General features: G+C 36.8%; 1 protein-coding gene across 13 annotated transcripts in view; it reads right to left on the bottom strand.

Annotated features, from left to right (window-relative positions):
• The window catches only part of LOC144449097 (uncharacterized), a 36,878-nt gene that overhangs the window by 11,331 nt on the left and 4,835 nt on the right, over positions 1-20,712 (bottom strand). For 3 of the 13 annotated variants that reach the window (XM_078139538.1, XM_078139532.1, XM_078139527.1), the window contains exons 4-28: positions 20,273-20,395; positions 19,529-19,648; positions 18,210-18,320; positions 17,458-17,568; positions 15,912-16,022; positions 14,578-14,697; positions 13,025-13,132; positions 12,252-12,368; positions 11,908-12,018; positions 10,556-10,663; positions 10,197-10,310; positions 9,493-9,600; positions 8,990-9,103; positions 8,127-8,234; positions 7,152-7,259; positions 6,441-6,548; positions 6,230-6,346; positions 5,185-5,292; positions 4,684-4,794; positions 3,811-3,921; positions 3,258-3,368; positions 2,575-2,685; positions 2,287-2,397; positions 1,318-1,428; positions 489-599 (exon numbers count right to left, since the gene is read on the bottom strand). In XM_078139538.1, the coding sequence (XP_077995664.1) occupies positions 489-599; positions 1,318-1,428; positions 2,287-2,397; positions 2,575-2,685; positions 3,258-3,368; positions 3,811-3,921; positions 4,684-4,794; positions 5,185-5,292; positions 6,230-6,346; positions 6,441-6,548; positions 7,152-7,259; positions 8,127-8,234; positions 8,990-9,103; positions 9,493-9,600; positions 10,197-10,310; positions 10,556-10,663; positions 11,908-12,018; positions 12,252-12,368; positions 13,025-13,132; positions 14,578-14,697; positions 15,912-16,022; positions 17,458-17,568; positions 18,210-18,320; positions 19,529-19,648; positions 20,273-20,395 (2,802 nt within the window). Of the gene's footprint in view, positions 1-488; positions 600-1,317; positions 1,429-2,286; positions 2,398-2,574; positions 2,686-3,257; positions 3,369-3,810; positions 3,922-4,683; positions 4,795-5,184; positions 5,293-6,229; positions 6,347-6,440; positions 6,549-7,151; positions 7,260-7,798; positions 7,913-8,126; positions 8,235-8,989; positions 9,104-9,492; positions 9,601-10,196; positions 10,311-10,555; positions 10,664-11,907; positions 12,019-12,251; positions 12,369-13,024; positions 13,133-14,577; positions 14,698-15,911; positions 16,023-17,457; positions 17,569-18,209; positions 18,321-19,528; positions 19,649-20,272; positions 20,396-20,712 lie in introns of all 13 variants that reach the window. The other 10 variants (XM_078139528.1, XM_078139536.1, XM_078139533.1 and 7 more) reach the window with 10 other exon arrangements.

Here is a 20,712-nt window from a genome sequence, read left to right on the forward strand (position 1 = left end):
GAATTTTGGAGTCAGTTGACAAGATCGATTTTGATTTATAGCTCAAGTGTCTAAATTTGCCATCCATCCATTCAAAATGATAATATCGCTAATATTTGTATACCGAAATGCCTCTTAGCACAGAAAATAACATACTTGTCGTATTTTGGGGTTTGAAATTAAAACTTAAACTTTATTTGGACTTACAGTCTAAAGGATCGCCATACTGGGCAGGTCTTATTACCATTAAAGGCTTGGCGGGTCTCAAGCATGCGCAGTCTGATCATCGGTATGGTGGACAACAAGGAAGTGAGTGTTGTGCGTTTCTGTAGCAGTGGCAGAACGATTACGCATTCGAACTGCGCATGATTGAGACCTACCATGCACTACTTAACTATGCAACTGAGCCCTGCCAAATGCAGCGATCCCTTAGCCTGACTTATGTGATACGTAAAATAGACAATGTCTGCTTGTGCAAAACGTAAATTGGCTTCAAGCAAGAAACATACCAAGTTCACAATTTTGGCCACGCCAGCCTGTAGCACAAGTACATTGGTAAGTGTTGCTGACTCGTGTACACGTTCCATTATTCTGACAGGGGTTGTCATAACAAGTATCCACTGAAATCAGATACATACATGCAATAGGTAAAATGTCATAAGCACATGCATACATGCAATGCAATCAGAGACGACACGCAACAATATCATGGTATGAAATCATGGCTGCATAAGGCACTGCAAGATTGGATCAAGTTCAGGGAATGCACGGGTAAGACACATAAAAATGATGGCTCAATATCAATATAAAAAAATACAAACACCAATGAAATAACATGCGGTGGCACGATATCAGGCATTACACATTGATGAGAATTAATTTCATTAAATGATCAGGAATTGGGGGGTAAAATCTAGATAAACCCAACTATACATACCATGAAAATAAATCGAGCTGCAAAAAATAGACTGTCTGTTTGTGTTTTATGCTGTCTAATTATACCTTATGAACACTCAACATTTCCATGTTTAGTGGACAATAAAAGTATGATATAACAGTAGATCACACGTGATTTAACTGTTTTTGATTCAAGTCACGGTAGGAATGTTTTGGTATATCATGGGATGTGATTATCTCCTAAGCCATCAAACAGAACATTAACTTTTTGTAGCTCAGTTAATTTTCATCGACTGAATATGGAGATGCGTGCTAAATCACCTTATCAAAAGGTAAATTGATTAAAAGCCTCCTTGTAACGGTAGATTTTCTTAGTCTTTGCATTTATAAAATATGGTGCAGAAAATTACAAGACGTGCAAAGTAACGTCATTCAACTTACCGATGTTACATGTATCGCCAATGTAGCCAGCGGCACAGGCACATGAATACACCCCAGGAGAGACAACACTGCAGGCACCCCCATTCAAGCAATATCCACCTGGACACACGACTGTGGATAACGATTACAGTGAGATTATGAGAGGTAACACGAGATGAAGATGTAAAATGGTGAGACAGTATCAAGCGTGCTGTAAACATATTCATTATAAGAACTGCCAAATCGCCTATTCTGTTTAACTAAAATTCTCATAGGACCACTTGGAAATAGGAATAAAATTTTGGTGTGATAAAAACAGCAGTCTGGTATATAGCTGTAGGAAAAGTCGGCCCTGGACATTCTTATAGCTACACCAATTGGATAGCACTAATTCATAGCCTAGGTCCTATACAGTATCGTTACAATTTACATCCCCACTCACAGTACAGTTAAAGTCGTTACTCTAGAAGTCCTGAGATGCATGAGATGCAATTTAAAATTCATCCACGGCCACTCACACAGTAAAGTTCTAACCAATGACACGGTCCCTCATAAAGTTAGTGTTTATTGGGGCAGTTATGTAATGTCCAAATATGTTATATTTGTCAGCTCAGGATGCTACTTATACATCGTTTACGTCACTATAACAGTTGGGGTTCACTGATCATGATTGGATGAACAACTTTCTTTTTGCTGATTGAGGGACTTTGACCAGATGTGATTTCTTTAAAAACCACGTTGGCATCCAGACTAACATTCAAGAACCTGGGAATAAATCCCTGGCCTTTAATAGCTCGACGTCTTCCACTGAATTTGCTTATTTTCTATGTTAATTCTATATCTACTAGTATATCCTGAAGCAAGTTGCAGTTTATTAAGTAGAACGACCAAAGTGAATGCATTCTGTTCCCTTTTGGTCAACTTTCATATTTATGTGATAGTGTTTACTAGATATGAGAACAGGATAATGGGAAACATTGGCTGTCTTACCTAGCTCGCATGTATCTCCGCTGTAACCGTTGGGACAGGCACACGAATAGACCCCAGCTGATACTACGCTGCATACACCATTATTAAGACAGTATCCGCCAGGGCATACCACTGCCAATGATTAAAAGGGGGTTTATGTTAATAAACCCTTAGTTCAAAAGTGGGGGTCAATGATAAAATTATAATTATACAAGATGAAGCTAGTATACCTAATTATACATTGGAAGATTACTTCATTTGTAATAACCATAATGAGAACAGGACAATGAGAAACATTGGTTGTCTTACCTAGCTCGCATGTATCTCCACTGAAACCGTTGGGACAGGCACACGAATAGACTCCGGCTGATACTACGCTGCATACACCATTATTAAGACAGTATCCGTCAGGGCATACAACTAGCGATGATTAAAAGGGGTTTTATGTTAATAAACCCTTAGTTCAAAAGTGGGGGTCAATGATATAAATTATAATTATACAAGATGAAGCTAGTATACCTAATTGGGGGAACACTTCATTTGTTTCAAATGTTCTATCTTAGTTCACCATAATTACATACATAAACACAGCACGAGACATCCAACCCATCCCAACCCACATGGACTACATTCGTCATCTCCGGCTTTATACAAGTGAATGTCGACTGCTTTAGTTTAGCAATGCAATGATCGATCGTTATGGACAGAACATAGTAATCTGCACATTTGTAAAATAAATCGTCTACACATTTCGGAGGAAATATAGCTCGTTTTTCTCGGTGTATTTACCATACAAGCCAATATGTACATCGTTAATGTCTTGGGAGTTTGTGCGAGAGTATTAAAGTTACAATATTTATTGCCATTATCATATTAGTAAGAGGTATAAATGATATAGATACATACATATCTACATTCGCTAAGTAGAATGCGATGTGACTAGAGTGCTCCGTTTGCTGAAACAAACAGGCAGATTTAGGTGGTCACCTTACCTTCATTTTCACACCGTGTGCCATTAAATCTAGTAGGACAATCACAGATATAACCGCCTGATCCAACAAGGCAAACACCGTCATTTAGACAAGGGTCTGTTGAACATGGAGCTGTAAAGTAGTCAAGGTATAGTTTAGCAATCAGTCTTTATTCTGCTTTATCAATACTAAGAGTTGAATGATATATTTTAGTCTGTGGTCTACGCATGTGAGTATAAACACGTCTGTTGTTAGATTGTAGATTTCAGGGACATATCTTGACTTGTAATTGATAATCGACATCCAACAGCAGCATCTAATCGACAGACAGACAGACAGACAGACAGACAGACAGACAGACAGACAGACAGACACAGACAGACAGACAGACAGACAGACATACATACATACATACAGACAGACAGACACACAGACAGACAGACATACAGACACAGACAGACAGACAGACAGACAGACAGACACAGACAGACAGACAGACAGACAGACAGACAGACAGACATCTTAAATACGGCGAACACCATCTATCATAACAACATTGCAATCGTTATCTTACTGAGTTGGCATGTATCTCCACTGAAACCATTGGGACAGGCACATGAATAGATTCCTGTTGATACTACGCTGCATACACCATTATTAAGACAGTGTCCCTCAGGGCATACAACTATGAAAAAAGGGGAAAATTTTACACGTACATATTTAATTGGGGACAAGGTTGGAGAAATTCATAGGGTCGATTCCATATCTTTAGAAAGATACAAGTTTATTGTTGTTATTTGATGCTTGGAAAATTAAAAACTTTGAAACATATTAGTTTGCATACTTTCGTCGCTAAACTCAGTTTATTTCCAGTTCAGCAACAATATAATCCCCCCCCCCATGACTTTTGATCTCTCGCGATCACTTGATAAAGGATTACATATCCACTTGTCTCTTGAATCTTCAACTACACGAAAAGTTATGAATCAATTTCAATAGAAAATGACAACCGTGTGAACAAGCTGTCGAGAAAAAGACCATCTATGGATGGATATTTACCACATATTCCTAGGTATGACACTTACCACACAACATGAAGTTTGTTTAAATTTGTTTTTATAATCTTCACAAATACAAAAAGTGTAAAGACAAAGATATTATTATGGTATTCTTGATGCCATAACCTCACGTTTTCCCACAGACCCTTGCAGGAAATCACCAAATTAGCTTACCACATAAGTTGATAGCAGTAATCAGTACATGTGTGCCAATACAAAGACAGAAATAAGCCTGACTGGACTTTTCCGTCAACATGCACAGTAACTGTAGACACACGGACATTTTCTTAAACAATGACAGAGTGATAAAAAATAATACAGTGGTGTCATCACAAATATTCACAGAGGTGCTGCAAATATATATCATGAAGTTAAGGCAGCATCATTACCTTCGAGTTCACATTGTGCTCCTATATATCCTTGCACACAATCACATATATAACCATCTGTGCCAACACGGCAAACACCGGCGCTGAGACATGGGTTTGGTGAACAAGGGGCTGTGAAGTAATAAATATGGTCAGCAATCATACATATACTAGTACTGCTATTTTATCCTTACTAAACCCAAACTTTTATTTAAAGAGTATGCAATATTTTGTGAATATCTTTAGTTGAATCCGAAATCCCACCTTACTTCTAACTTTAGTTTGGTTAATTTATTTTAATAAAGCACACTAGACCATCAACACCTTCTTACAGGACGACAGGGCGATAGAAGAATAAGCTGGCATTGTCAGCTGGACCAACCGACCGACCGACCGACCGACCGACCGACCGACCGACCGACCGACCGACGGACCGACCGACCGACCGACCGACCGACCGACCGACCGACCGACAGACCGACAGACAGATAGATAGATAGATAGAAATAAAACATGTTTCACCTATTTCACACAGTGTTCCGATATGAGTTGATGGACATTGGCAAGAAAATGAAGTTGCTGTCACAGAACACTGTCCTTCGTTGAAACAAGGATTCGGATTACACGCGTCTGTAATAGCAGAGTGTGTGTGCAGAGGGATTATTTACACGCAATTACGACAGAAGTAGTGAACAAAGCAAAGACCTCACAAAGGCCTATATATACTAAAAAGTACGCCATGAATTGGTGAAGTGTGCTATCTGTGACATTTATGGCATGGTGTGCGTGAACAAAAGGTGTAACACTCCTCTACTAGTTATGGTGTTCTTGCAGTGCTGTGATCTCATTAGACATTTTTTATAAAATTGTTATCAGTGCTAATGTGGAGTTACGCTGTGCCATGATATTAAGAAATCCCTACTCCCTGCAGTTAGAATTTACATCTTTTTATACACAAAAATATTGTATCTCGTTCATTTTTTGTCAAAATGTTTTAAATCATACATTTCCAGAAGTTGTTTTTGTCACTTATACATCTCCATATGATTTGAAATTGGAATGAAAGAAGTTAGAAAAGAAATATACTAACTTCTGAAATTGTAAATCTAATTAATGTTTTCAATCAAAATTAAAATCATATACTTTCAGAAGTTAGTATGCTTTTAAAATTAAAATCATACACTTTCAGAAGTTAGTATGCTTTTCTTAGGTCTTTAATTCCAATTCCAAAGCATATCGAGATATATTGGTAAGTGACAAAAATATTACTGGTAGAAATGATCTTCAGGCCTAGGGTTAATGTGCAGATTATGAAAAGATTAACGAGGCATTAACTATGTGAAAGGTTTTTGTGAGTTTATATAAGTGTTCATATAAGTGCAAAGCAAACACTACAATTAACATAGTTCGCAGCTTTAAGCGAGAACATTTCATCTAATTATAAAGGCGTTATTTTTGGATAATTCTCTAAGAATTTGCTTTTTAAACGATTGCATAGAAGAAGCTGAGAACATTGCTGTGCCATGTAATCTAACACCGTAAAATGACACATATATGGCAAACATACTCGTACTTGTTTGTTCACATCGGGTGCCAATGAAACCAACCAGGCATGTACATGAATATCCGTTGCTAGTAAGTACGCAAGTACCATTATTTAGGCAAGGGTCGGTTTCACATGGTGCTGTAAATTTAAAAAAGAAATTGTCAAAGCAATATGTCAAACAAAAGCGCTAAGAAATGTTGAAGTACTAAAAACAGATAGCCTTATGTCTTACTTGTTTCACAAGATTCCCCAATGTATCCATTCTTGCAGATGCATAGATATGATGAACCAGTCACAATGCATTCGCCTTCATTTTGGCAAGGGTCTGAATCACATGGAGCTGCAAATACACATATTCGAAATGTAGTCAATAAAGAAACTAAATGGCGGGAAGCACAACACATAACTCACACAACGCCTGACGACAAATATTTTTACAAAGATTTGTGCACTTATGCACTTGTGCATTTGCCTCCAGCCCTACAAGTGCATTAGGTCTTACTCTTTCTAAAACACAAAGCTGTTGACATCATCTTCAGCTTTGGGCAGGACAAGGAAGAGATATGGAACAAAAGATTGCCATGTAGATGAACCACATCTCTAAAGATGGGATTTGTGTAAAGCATCTATTCTCTTTTCATTTCTAACAATTTTCTACTTATTCGAAGTGTTCTACATCGTGTAAGCATGTGCCTATTATGACGTCATTAATTAATAAAATATGAATATTCATGACGCCATTTTGCACACAGATGCGTTGGTTAGCTTTCCTTACACCTTTGACGCAATGACTAAGCACAAGGGATCATGAGGAAAATTGAAGATGGCTGCAATCACATTTATGTAATTAAAGCAAATGCATAATAAATGTTATGATGTATAAGCGCAGAATTGAAAGTGGGACGATATGATATGTTCACGGCAATGTTGTCCCGTGTCTTACATGATCTACAGTGAATTCCAGAATATGGAAACAGGCAATAACAAGTATAGCTGGCGCCATGATATACGCAAGTCCCGCCATTTTGACATGGGCTAGGTTTGCATCGTGCTGTAGAAAATAGATGAAATACCATGTTATTAGTGATCGCAGCTGCGTCAAGAGATAGCTCGTCTTACGTTATTGATGGGCCTTTTCATGCTTTACGATGCTGAAAGCAAAAGCAACAACAGCAGCCCCACAACACCATGTCTTTACAATTGATAAAGCAACATAAATGCGCACAACATATTGGGAAATGCAATTACAGCAGCTCGCTTTAATGATGTACAAAAACTATGCACCATGCATGATATTGCATATTGAACAATTACCAGCTGGTGTTAATATAGGATCATACACATCACATGTTACATTAGACTAATGTCCTGTAGTTAGAAAACAATGAGTTTGATCACTTTACCTAGATACTCAAAAACAGCTTTTGAAACACAGTTTATCATTAATTCCTCTTTGTGCTTCTCATGCATTCATAATGTTATTAACATTCTGCCGCCATAATGGTTACATCCGTTTAACAACAGTTGAAGCTGTTTAGTAATATTTGATAATGGTTATATTTAATGATTGTTAAAGTTATTAGAGCTTACTGAATGAGCATGTAGATCCAATGTACCCTGTTACACAGGCGCACCTATAACCGGTTGTAGTTTCCACACACGTACCACTATTCATGCAAGGGTTAGGCGTACAACCAGATATAACTATAGAACAAAATACCATGCAATCTAAATCCGTAGTATCATAATTCCAACATTATAAGGTAAATTCTTTAACAAGCCATGAAATATGTTATTCGAGTATGGTGAGTATGTATGCGTTCCTTCTTATGAGCTTTTTTGTGTATGTAATGGCCATTAGCTGTTAAATGAAATGATTATGTCCATGCTTAACAGGTATTATCTCTTTGTGGTGTACCTGTTTCACAGTTGATGCCAATGTATCCACTTTTGCATGAACATGTGTAAGAGTTTTGTTGTGGATAACATGTACCGCCATTCTGACACGGATTCGGTAGACATATTGCTGTGGGGAATGAAATGGTGAAATAGTGTACATTTATATACCATAGAGGCTTGTATCTCTATATATTTGAAAACTTATTGTTTTTCTGTCAACATGCGGTAGGCTAAACGTTGGAATATATATTGCCATCTACGCAAGGGAGCAAAGGAAGATTACAAGGTACTTAATTAACAAAAAAAGCAAATAACCTAAATTTGAGACAATACATATTGCACACGATGCAGCTGAAACTAATATTATGAAACCTAAAGATAGTTCAACCCACACTGAAAACTATAAAGAAACCATAATGTTACATATTATGTTCACATTAAATATGCAAATTAAAGGAAATTATAAATTCTAGTGTAACTAACGTTTTCGATTACACCATATATAGTATATATCATGTTTAAAGTAGACACGTGGTGACACCACAGACGCTCTCGACAATAAATCAAACAGAGCGTCGTGACAAATGTAGACCTCTAATATTTCAGTCACAATGTGATGTCAAAATACCACTAATAACGAACACAAATGTTAGTTTTCTGTTTTAGATCAATAAGTACATGTACACGTTTTTCATCAAAAGAATTCGTACACATTTTTTTATAATGCCCTTTCCAAAATCACACATGACTATGTAGATGATTGCTCCTTCGATAACATCTCTTATGATTCTCATATATAACGTGAATGTTGTGATAAATGGATATGACAAAACTGAGAATTTGCTACATATAACAGTACACCGAAATGCTATAATGTCTTACGTGCAAACTCGCAGTGGTCCCCGTAATGGTTAGAATCGCATTGGCAGATATATGTATTGCTTGATGATACTACACACGTGCCGCCATTTTGACAAGGGTTTGGTGAACATATGGCTATATGGAAGTAAGGAATTGTGCCATGGAAAATAACATGCATATATTTAAAAGAGTTATTATTAAGAAAGGATAATTGGTGCCATAACCGTATAGTACAGGTAGTACATCCATTATTTATAAGATATGGAACCCCAAGAACTCAGGTTGAAGAAAATGCAACAAAATAGGAATTGTACATATATATATATATGTGATCTAAGGAGTTTGGAAGTCACAAATCGTAACTCGACGTCATTAGTCCAAAACCTGAACAGAGTACAGATGATTTGATATTAAAGTATAAAGTACTAGTTCAGTATAAGGTCAGTGCATTTATGAAATTTCATTTGAGAGGCACAAGAATACAAGAATGACAATACATAACATCGAGTGGGTGTTAGTATTACCTGTTTCACATAAGCTCCCTATATAACCAACGGGACATACGCAGAAATAGTTATCGACATTCACATAACATGTGCCGCTATTTTGACACGGATCAGGTAAGCATGGTGCTAGTGAAGATGAACGAAAGAGAAGTTATCACAAAATACAACAGAATACATCAGAAAAAGGTCGCAATTGCGTTATGGTCAAAGTCATCAAAACATAACATATCCATACTGTTATATTAAAACATAATTTTTCGTAAATATTGGCAAAATGGTAATATTTGTCCAAACGAAACTTCAGAAGTTAACAGTAATAACCATAGATTTGACCCAAGAGAATTGTACATTGTATCTATCATGTGAAATCTGCCTCATCTAACCCCCTCCCCTTATGTAAAAAGTTACCCTACATACCCTTTCCCCTCTTACAAATCCGAGATCTATGGAAACCCATGCAAATTAACTGTCCTCAAACAGTAAATGCAGCCTTAGATTGAAACTGGTATAACATATTTCTAACATTTCAGTGTTCCCTATAGCGCTGTTACACTGGACAGTTCACCGTTGTGTACATTCTGTTAATCACTCGTTACCAATGGTGACCACTGGCGCCACCAACAAAGATGAATCTTTTATAGCTATTAGAAACCATTTGCAAAGTTTTACATAGCTCATCATTTTGAAAAATTTCCATGATATCATTAAAATGAGTTTCTTACAGGGAATCTCGCAAAGAGATCCGATGAATCCATTCACACATTCGCACGTAAACGCTTCCTGAAAACCAGCATTACAAATTCCACCATTGAGACACTGACTGGGAACACATGGCGCTAGAATAGTATCAAGGAGAGATGAAGAGGTACAAGATGAAAGACTGAGATGTCAAAATGATTGGTTATATTGACAAAAAGGGTAAAGAAACAGTTCGGTTTTATCAAATGAATTATGAAATAGATTGTATATTTTGCGCTTTGTTTCTTTCAACGAGATGGTAAAATACTTTTTGCTAATGGTTGTAATAACCATAAATAAACATAGAGAATGTAGAAATGCAATAAGACAAATTGATACGTACATGTTTCACAATTAGTGCCATAGTATCCCGAGGTACACAAACATCTGTATCGAGAGGTTTCCACTATGCACATGGCGCCATGTTGACATGGATTTGACAGACATGGAGCTGAACAAAACAAACCAGTGTGTGCCATGATATAATAACATAGAATTCCCTCAATTTCGTGTAAAAAGAGAATATGGTGTTTTTTTAGATCTGGGATGAGACATGATTACGAAAGAGTGCAAAAAATGTTAAGCTGGTCATGCAAGAACAGAACAGATCGGAAGGGGTGCAAAGCAAAATGGCGGCCTATTGTTTGAGTGCAGGTCACAACAGACATTGGATTTTGAACAGCACTGGGTACCAGGATTTGGTATCACGTATGCAGCTTACATGGTAGAAAGGATTCATATTAAATAGGCACACAGGATAGGGATGGGTTGTATAGTAGGATTTTGTTCAAGGTCAAGCAGATATGCAAATTAAGTTATACCAACAGCTTGCCAATGCATATGCTAGATGCATCCAAAGCACAAAGCACTGCCTCTGCATTAAAAATACATTAATATTCGACATTATTCTGTCATCATGCCTTTTTTGTAGTGTTGAGATAGACTTGCCCAAGTCTAAATTTATGACGTAACAATCCGCGTTCTCTGGTTGCATTTTTAATGGCAGTAATGCAGGGGTATAAAATACCTACACAGCATGAGGATACCAGCAGTCCTTCAGCCAGCAGGCAGATGGGTTGTAGCAGCTCGCATAGCAGTTTTGCTGGGTTGCAAATAGAGGACGCTTAGAGTCGCACGGCATAGCAACGTTAACCTAGCAGAGTATTGACACACATTCACAATCAAGATGTATTTATAATCTTAACATTTAAATGACTATAGTGTTAGTTTTACTTATTTGCTGGAAGGAAAGAACAATAACACTCACCAAAATACAATATCACTATTTCCAAATAATAAAGTAGCTTGTGCTACTCTAATTAGCATTATGATATCTGAGACTTAACCAGCACACAATATGGTTGTTCAATATGATAAGCAACATGAATAGTTACATGTCATGTAAGAGCAGCATATAATATAAATTAATATTTTAAAGATTAATTTGAAACATACAAAACATTATATTTTCTTAGTAGATAGATGTTCAGGGTCTATCTTTTTCGCTTTATAGAACTGAAGAATTGGCATGATCATTTAAACATGTAGCTGGTGTGTTTTGTGTTTATCTTATGACTCTTGTGGAATCATTCCCTGAATTCTTTACCCCTTAAATAAATCATGCCACATGTATTGCTATAATTATTCCACTATTAAAGCTTGTGCAGAGTTTCTTTTTATTGGCATATAATTTACCTGTTTCACAGTTTGTGCCAATGAAATCCGGTAGACAACTACAAAAGTATCCACCGCTTTGGGTAATAAAGCAAGTGCCTCCATTCTGACAAGGCTCTGTAGTGCATGGATCTGTAATGAACATTGTCTATCAATGTGTGATTTTGACCGAATAAGGGTGATTTGAAATAAAACCTCATCAAAAACCTTTCGCACTCAAAGATCAATCACATTTTTATTCATGTTAGATTTGGTTTGTAGACGCCATTTTTGAATTTAAAAACGAGGATGTGCATGGACATACTAGTATATTGGCTATTTTGCCATAAAAGTGTGCACCATTTCTTCTCTAATATTCGACTTACTTGATGCTATAACATCGCAATTGATCCCCGTGTAGCCTTCAGTACACAAACACCGATAGGTACCTCCATTTACTGTACATGCTCCGCCATTTTGACATGGAGAAGGGTCACATGGCGCTTAGAATGAAGAATTGCGCAAAGATTAATGTTTAGTTGCAGTGGCTGTTGTCACAACCACTGCCATCACTGACCACCACTGATGTTTATGGTTGTTTACCCTAAACACGTAATACACTCAACCTCAGACCACTATATATATTTTGTGCAATAGTATGAGACTCCATGGATTAATACAACCTTCTCAATGCATTTCTATTTTTCCAGAGTTTTAGACATCCATCTATCACTGGATGTTTGTTGGTAAAAATGAAACTTTTAACTGTCTACAAAGTGGGTAATATTTGAAATGAGAAATGTTCGCACACCAACAATCCAGTACACATACACACACAAGTAGATTATCTATGTCATGTCCAGTCTGTGGTACATCTGTCCCCTCCCAAGAATCATTCGACATCATCTTGTATATATAGCTTGAATAAGTGTGTTTACTCGTGATAAAATGGCAACTCGAGTTTACCCGGTTTATTTATAAATCACTTGTACTTATTATTTATTTTTTTAATTGCACACAATAAGCTAGAAAGGTGTTCTAGTCTCTGCTCTTAGTTACTTCCAAGAGAAAAAATAGTTAAAGTTATATAATTGACAAAATAAATATAATTTCTTGTCCATATTACAACTTTAATCTTTGTAAGAAATGAAAAACTTACTGATTTCACAGTTTATTCCGTTGTAGCCTGTTGGACAGGTACATTGGTACGTAGAATCAACTACAGAACACACGCCTCCATGTAGACACGGATTTGGCTGACAAGGGGCTATGCAAATGATAAATCTTACACTCAGTGATATAAATTATGTACGTAATGGCTCAGACCACTAGAATTCTTCTTGTGGTCTGAGATAGTGCAGAATGAACGAGAGGCATGTGATAGTCCCTGTGCAATCTATGTATTTTGCTGTGGAGGATAGTTAATATCAATGCAATCGTGTAGATGTGCACTCGTGAAACAACGAGTTTAGAGAGTCACTTACAGTGGTGTAAACTAATGTTATCAACCATCTAGTAATTGCTATGCACACCCTTCTGTAACACATTCTGATCTATTTGGGGGGTTTATTTTCTTGACAAATGTGATAAATGTTACATCATAATCTTCGAATTGTGGTTATGTCTTTCAAAACTTACACATTATAAGTGAAAATACTGCAAAACTTGTATTTTTATCAGCAAAATATCAAAAAGTGTAAGAAAATAAAAACCCAAAATAGATCAGAAAGTGTTGTGTTCATCTGTAATTGATTTATCCACTTCATAAGTAAATGTGATATATGTAATAGTAATTTTACTAAATAGTTTCAGCTTCTAGCATTGTATAATTACTGTAAAATAACAGTGCACAGCTTCAGTTTTGCGTTCACTAATTATCAATTGTGTGTTAGTGTTTCAAAAGGTTAAGTTCTATGTTGATTCAATGCATTCGTTATCATATAAGCAAAAACCAAATACGTAATAGATAGTCAACTCGTTCGGGAGGGTTATGTGCCAATAAACGAGGGGCATAGCCCCGAGTTTTTGGCACATAACCCTACCGAATGAGTTGTCTATCTTACTTATACTACGGCGTGATTGGCTCAAACGGGTCTTTTTCATAATTTTGTGAAATTTATTGCATGCAAATTGAGTGCTGAGCGTAATATAGTCACGCCCCTAAGAAAGAGTGGGTTATAGCTCCATATAACCAACTGAAATCAAGGCCTCTGATTGGCCAAGTCGGTCTAACCCTAGTATAAATATTATGAATTCCCTATCATAGCTTTGTAACTTGCAAAAAAAGTGGTGTACATCGGTCACTTCATAGCTGTAGACATACGGGACTACAATACAGGATATTTCGTCATATTTAGCTTACTAATACTATGAAGATCAGTGAGACTGGTCGCCAGGTTTCATGTTGGGATAGACACAAACACACAGACATCCCTTATTACACAGTATCTGCTCTGTATTTTGTTAATGATGGAAAAAAAACAAATACAAATGTAACAAAACACAGAGCAGACATTGGGATGTGTTTGTGTTATCTTTATTGTGTCTATCTCAACATGAAACCTTTTGATATTGATACACCATTGAATAGCATTGGCAAGCTATACATGACGAAATCCCGAACATGATTTTTATGTATATTCGGTTAATATCAGCGTAGCGATTGGCAGTGACAGGTGGCAGCAAGCTATGTGACAACAATGCATAACTTACCAGTCTCGCATCTATCTCCGACAAAACCGTCGAGACAAAAACACAGGTACTCGAAATCGTTATGGTGTCCATTGAAACAATCACCACCGTTCAAGCAAGGCGCACTACTACATGGGTCGACTGTAGGGGAAATTTGTCAAGAATTTGTGAATTTTTCTAACAAGGTGGGTTTAGTTTTGGAGTAACACCTGAACATTTCATGAAACTGTTTAAGATATGCACTAAAAGTTCAATTAACTTTTCATAGTTAAAGTATACCAGTGGTAACAAAATTTAAAAAAATCTAAATGTATGCACCATCTTACAAAACTATATACAGGTATATAAGGAATAGTTTACTATAAGGAATGGTTTACGTGATTCACAAATTTGATTAGACCAAGTTAAAGTTACACAAGCTGTAACTGGAACTGTTTTAAACTGTTTTGTAATTACATAATGACTTGCTCATAATATCGTACATCTTGAACATTATTGAATCAACTGTAGGTAAAGATATTAGTGTAACTGTACACATAATATAGTACAATAATTCTAATCAAACTGGTCTTGGGGTTCACACCCTAAAAACGCCAAGATGATCACGATTTCGCAATACTACTTGTAGATAAAATGGACATCTACTTAACATGCGTAATGTCTATTTTAAATTTCAAAACTTAAAAATTTAAAATTTATTTGAAATTTTCAGTCCCTACTCTGATAAAAAAAATAATAACATTCCAGTTACAGTTAGAGTGGGTTTAAGAGAACTATTGTCCAAACTTTAGTTACATATTTAAAGCTCAATGAAGTCAATATCTCATTCTCTGAGAATCCAAAACATGATGAAATGTTATGCAAATTCATTCTCTCATGTATCACTCATATAACGTGCACCTCAGGGCTAGTAAAGTAATAGAAAGTTAAGGGGTTAGTAATCAAAGTATTTTGTCGATAAATCAGAAAAAAAGTTTCCGGTTATGTAGTCTGAAGGGTGAGTGCATCTACATTTATCATACATACATCATTTAGATGAATAATTCGGATCATGATCAGACTAAAAGAAATGATTGTTAAATAACTCAAAGGTTAATGGTATATCATGTACCAAGACTAACACGTAATGTATTGGTTGTTTCCGTTCTAACATTCATTAAACTAAAGTGGGAGACGATATTGCAGCATGTGTAACACCGAATCCTGCTCAACCAATGATGACACAGTGGTCACTTCAGGGTGTATGGCTTACAACAAACACACTGAAGGGAGTAAGTTATAAGTTAACAAATATAATAGTAGTTAGTATAATATTGTTAGTAATGATAACTTATCACTAAACTTGGTGGACTCACGCTTAGCACAGATGTCACCTCTATAACCAGGTTGACACTGGCAGGAGAACGCGTCTGTCGTCACACTGCAAACACCGCCATTTATACACGGATTAGGTTCGCATGGAGTATCTATAATGTTGTGGAAAGTAACATATTACGTACATGCACTAGATTATACGAAATACTGAACTAGTACTATACACAATGAGATTCTTCATATCTCTCGTCATCAATCAAAATGTGCTCGCATTTTGTCATAGCTTTGCTACGTATATTTTATACATGAGAGTATATATAATGTAAAAGATCTAATAACTTGTGACCGGAGATGTCTCAAAATGTGACAATCTATCGTTGATGACAGTGCAGATCGATAATATGTGAAAGAGGTGGAACAATACAGAGTTCTACAACCGTGTTGTTTTCTACACAGTAGAAATGTGTGCACTGATATCCCAGGTCACACGTGTAGTGTGATGCGGCTGCACGTTGCAGGTACAGTCTACTCTAATTTTAAGTGTTCATTTTATGCATCTACACATTGGACTTGTTAGGCCAATTAAAAAAATAGTGTGTTTCCGATAACACGAACGACCATTATAGTTTAAGCCCACAACCCTAAACATTTTTTTGCATGAAAAAAGTAAAATGGGAACAACTTACTTCTATTTCCGTACAAACCTTTATGTCTTTGCCTCATTTGTAGTAACTTTTTAAAAATCGTATTCCAGAGAGAAACCAAGTCTTTTTTAGACTATAACAGTACATGTCTGCATAACGTGTTCGTCTACTGAAACTTACAATTGTCTTCATTTACACCTCATCAAACTCTCTCTGAAGTATTGTGACCGACAAGTATCTTATCTTGGGTCAAAGTCATTAAAAAAAAAATTACGACCTACCTACCCTATTTTCTGTAGTCATGTTATCGGAAACAAACATCTTTTTAATTTGCCTCGTTAGTTGTTATCAAGTTTAACGATTATTGCTAAATAGTTTGCATTATGTTACTTCATACGTAAGATGTCTATGCTACATGCACTTCTTCAGCTTTGTTAGTTTCAATTATTTTCATAAAGCATCTTCTTGGCCTTTCAAAGAGCAGAAAATGGTGAAATCTTTTCATAACTAGAAGGCAAACCTGAAAATTAGTCTTCGCGGAGAACTTAAACCATGCTTTATTTGGTGATTATTAGAAGACAATCAGTGCTTTTACTTCTGTGTAGTGATTACCCCACTAACAGAGCATGCGCGTGAAAAGCGTCAGTCACCTTGCTTGCTGAACAAAGCTGAACATAAAGTCAGTGAAAGATTTGTCGTGTTACTGTTGTGGGGAACTCCGTCACAACCCTAATCGTGTTAGGAGCCCCATCAACGAGAAGCTGACCGTGCAGATCGACCTGGGTTTGTTAGTATAGACACTGTGGTATCGCATTGGCAGCTAAATACTGATCGCTGTGTGTGTATATATTGCGGCATGAGTGGCTAAAAGGATGTTAAGAGAAAGCAATATAAGTGAATGTCTGAAAAAAAATTTTTGATCAATAAAAAAGTTATGTCATACGTAAGCATGTATCGCCAATATATCCATCCACACACTGACAGTTGAAGGTTTCACCGAATGAAGTGCAGATTCCTCCATGGTTGCAAGGGTCGGGTGAACATGCATCTCTCACTAAGAAAGAAACGTTATATATGACCTAAATATGTATCAGTTTGATGAAACAAGCCAAGTGATTACACATGCAAGCCGCTCAATTGCTAGTCTTGGTTACCCAGACCCATGCAGTTGAGGACTCCACACCCCCAACTGGAGGTTATGCCCTCAAAGGCAAGACTTTGGTTAACCGAGATTATAGCGCCCTCTCACGTTGTGGGATGACAGAAACTATGTGAATTTTGCCATACTGTGTTTTTGATCTGTCAAGGGGTACGATTCTTTTCAGAGTGCCTCTGCTACAGAGGTTTAATACCCCAATACATTTTTGATGACATTCAAAATGATATGTCGTAACATTAACGGCCATGCTATGCTGTGAACGTTCGAAAATTTCCGAGCAAAACCTAAATGTTTTCAGGAAATCTCCGAAAATCATTCAAGTTCAAATGAGTGTGTTTCTCCCATTATCAGTCTGTGGTCCAGTGCTCTGGGCACTCTCTAGAACACTGGAAAAGTCTTTATGTCTCATTAACAATCGTTGAATACAATAATTTCAGAAGTGTTCACTGTTGCTTGGATTCATGATTGTCATTCTTTTAATCCAAGCTTTAAATAAGCATGTCATTATCCACAAAATACTTTAATCTCCACTTTACCTGAACAGGTCGTTCCGCCAAATCCTGGTAAACAGTTACACACGAAGTTGGAATCGTCGATTCTCACACAAGTTCCTCCCATCTGACAAGGATTTGGATCACAGATTGTACCTGTTGGAGAAATACGACAAGAAATATAATTAAGCGTTCTAGAATATATCATATACAATTAAACAATAGGAACCAGATGATACGAATCGTTGCCTGGCTCTACACAAATTTTCACAACGACTGATTGCTACATTTTATCATCGAGTGCGATGCGAATTTTTTTTTTACAAAACGCTGCATCTTTTGAACGTCCTGCGTGACAAAAAATCTTACCAACATTGCTACATTGCCTTTGTGAGTCAGCAGGATTTTTCTTCTACTCAACTGGTTTCCATTGCATATCGTTTTTAAGAATCAGTATATTCAAATTACTCTATTACAATGAAAATCATTCAATCTGAAACAAAATATCGTCTGGCTCGACACAAATCTTACCAGCAGTGCTACATTTTATCATCTGACTCAATAAATATCTTACCAACAGTGCTACAGTTTATCATCTGGCATAACAAAAATCTTACCAACAGTGCTATAGTTTATCATCTGGCATAACAAAAATCTTACCAACAGTGCTATAGTTTATCATCTGGCACGACAACAATCTTACCAGCAGTGCTTCATTTTATGGACTGACTTATCGAGCCAAACGACGTTTTGTTTCAGGTCATGTGATTTCCATCGTATTTTCCATGAAATACTAAGCTTAGCTCAACCATACTTTTACAGCTGCACTCGGTAGTCATTCAAACTTTCAAACTTACCTTTACGAAAAAAAGTTATTTTGATGGTTGACTCAGAGGTCACGAAGAGGTCAACGAATAACTTTAATTCGACGTTTGATGCACTATATTAATATCTAAGAGTGTGATTAAACCATGCAATTAACCAAGTCGAGTCCAAGTTTATCCGATGACAGATGTGAGAAAAGAAATCTTAAACCGTAGTTCAAGTGACGAAATTCGTTTATTGTGTGTGTGTGCTTCCATTAATGTTGTTTCTTGTGATAGAATCACAGGTGAGGAGTGCATGCGAAACCTGCCAAAGTGCATAATGTGCCATAAAAGCATGCATAAAAACTAAAATCCATTGGTAGGGGCTAGTGCTTAAAGTTAATTTGAACGTTTTTAAATATATCTTTGGTTCTTAAAACCACAACTATACCATTAAAATCGTGATTTTGAAGATTATTGTGGGTTTTTTTATCTATAACTTCTCGGTATATCTAAAAAATAAATTACACCCTAATCTCCCAATGAAGGTCTACACACCAACATATGTTCCACAGTTCTGACCAGTGTATCCTTGTGGACACCCACATATATAGTCACTAGTCTCCTGTCTGAATAGACAAAGACCACCATTCTGACAAGGGTCCGGAAAACATGGATCTAAGTCAACAAAATTAGTGGTTAGTCATTTATTATTAGTTAGTAAGGTTGTCAGTCATCATTCACGCATGCGTGAGTCCTGGTGACATCACAGGTCATGTGATATCCATGTAATTTAGAGAGAGACGGCAGATAAGACGAATAATAATCTGGCGGTTAGTGTTTTAGTCAGTTTTGACTTCTTTTTAAGCACTTACATCGTTCATTGTTAGCTCCTTTATTGAACAAATAAGCGAGCATAAATTCCACTGCGACTCCTGACGACCGGTATGGATACATTTTTGCACCGCTATAGTTTCTCGTTTCAAACACTGATCAGTTTGCGGTATGCATGGAAAATGAATTTGACTTTGTAGTGAACTAGTTGTTTTTTCGTATTGACAACAAATTCTGTAATAATTTATTTATTTTAAAGGAACAAACGGTTATTTAATCGTAAATTGGTTGGATAATTATCGATAATTTCAATCTTCCGTCATCGCAAATGATGCAAAATATGGCTTGATGTTTTCCCTGAATTTACAAGTTCCGTGATACCTGCATCAAAAGTGTTCGTGTCTATGTTGAACGAGAAACTTCATAAATTTCACAAACACGGATTTAGATATGAGAGGCAATACCTACCGTCAATTTCACACGTTGGTCCTGAGTACCCCGAAAGACACGTACAGGATGCAGCTGAATTCACCACACTACAAACACCACCATTTACACAGGGATTGACAGTACATGGATTGGTCGTCGTACCTGAATAATATGACATAGTTATTAACCTTACACCAACCAAACACATGTATGTTATTATATAATATTAAATATATATTATATATCCTCCCTCCCTCCCTCCCCTCTCTCTCTCTCACTCTCTCTCTTTCTCCCTGCCTCCCTATCTCTCTCACTCTCTTTCTCCCTCCCCCTCTCTCCCCCTCTCTCCCTTCCTCCCCTCTCTCTCCCCCTCTCTCTCCCCTCCCCCCCCCTCTCTCTCTCTCTCTCTCTCTCTCTCTCTCTCTCTCTCTCTCTCTCTCTCTCTCTCTCTCTCTCTCTCTCTCTCTCTCTCTCTCTCT

Source organism: Glandiceps talaboti, chromosome 18 (genome assembly GCF_964340395.1).
Source record: "Glandiceps talaboti chromosome 18, keGlaTala1.1, whole genome shotgun sequence".
NCBI classification, from domain to species: Eukaryota; Metazoa; Hemichordata; class Enteropneusta; family Spengelidae; genus Glandiceps; species Glandiceps talaboti.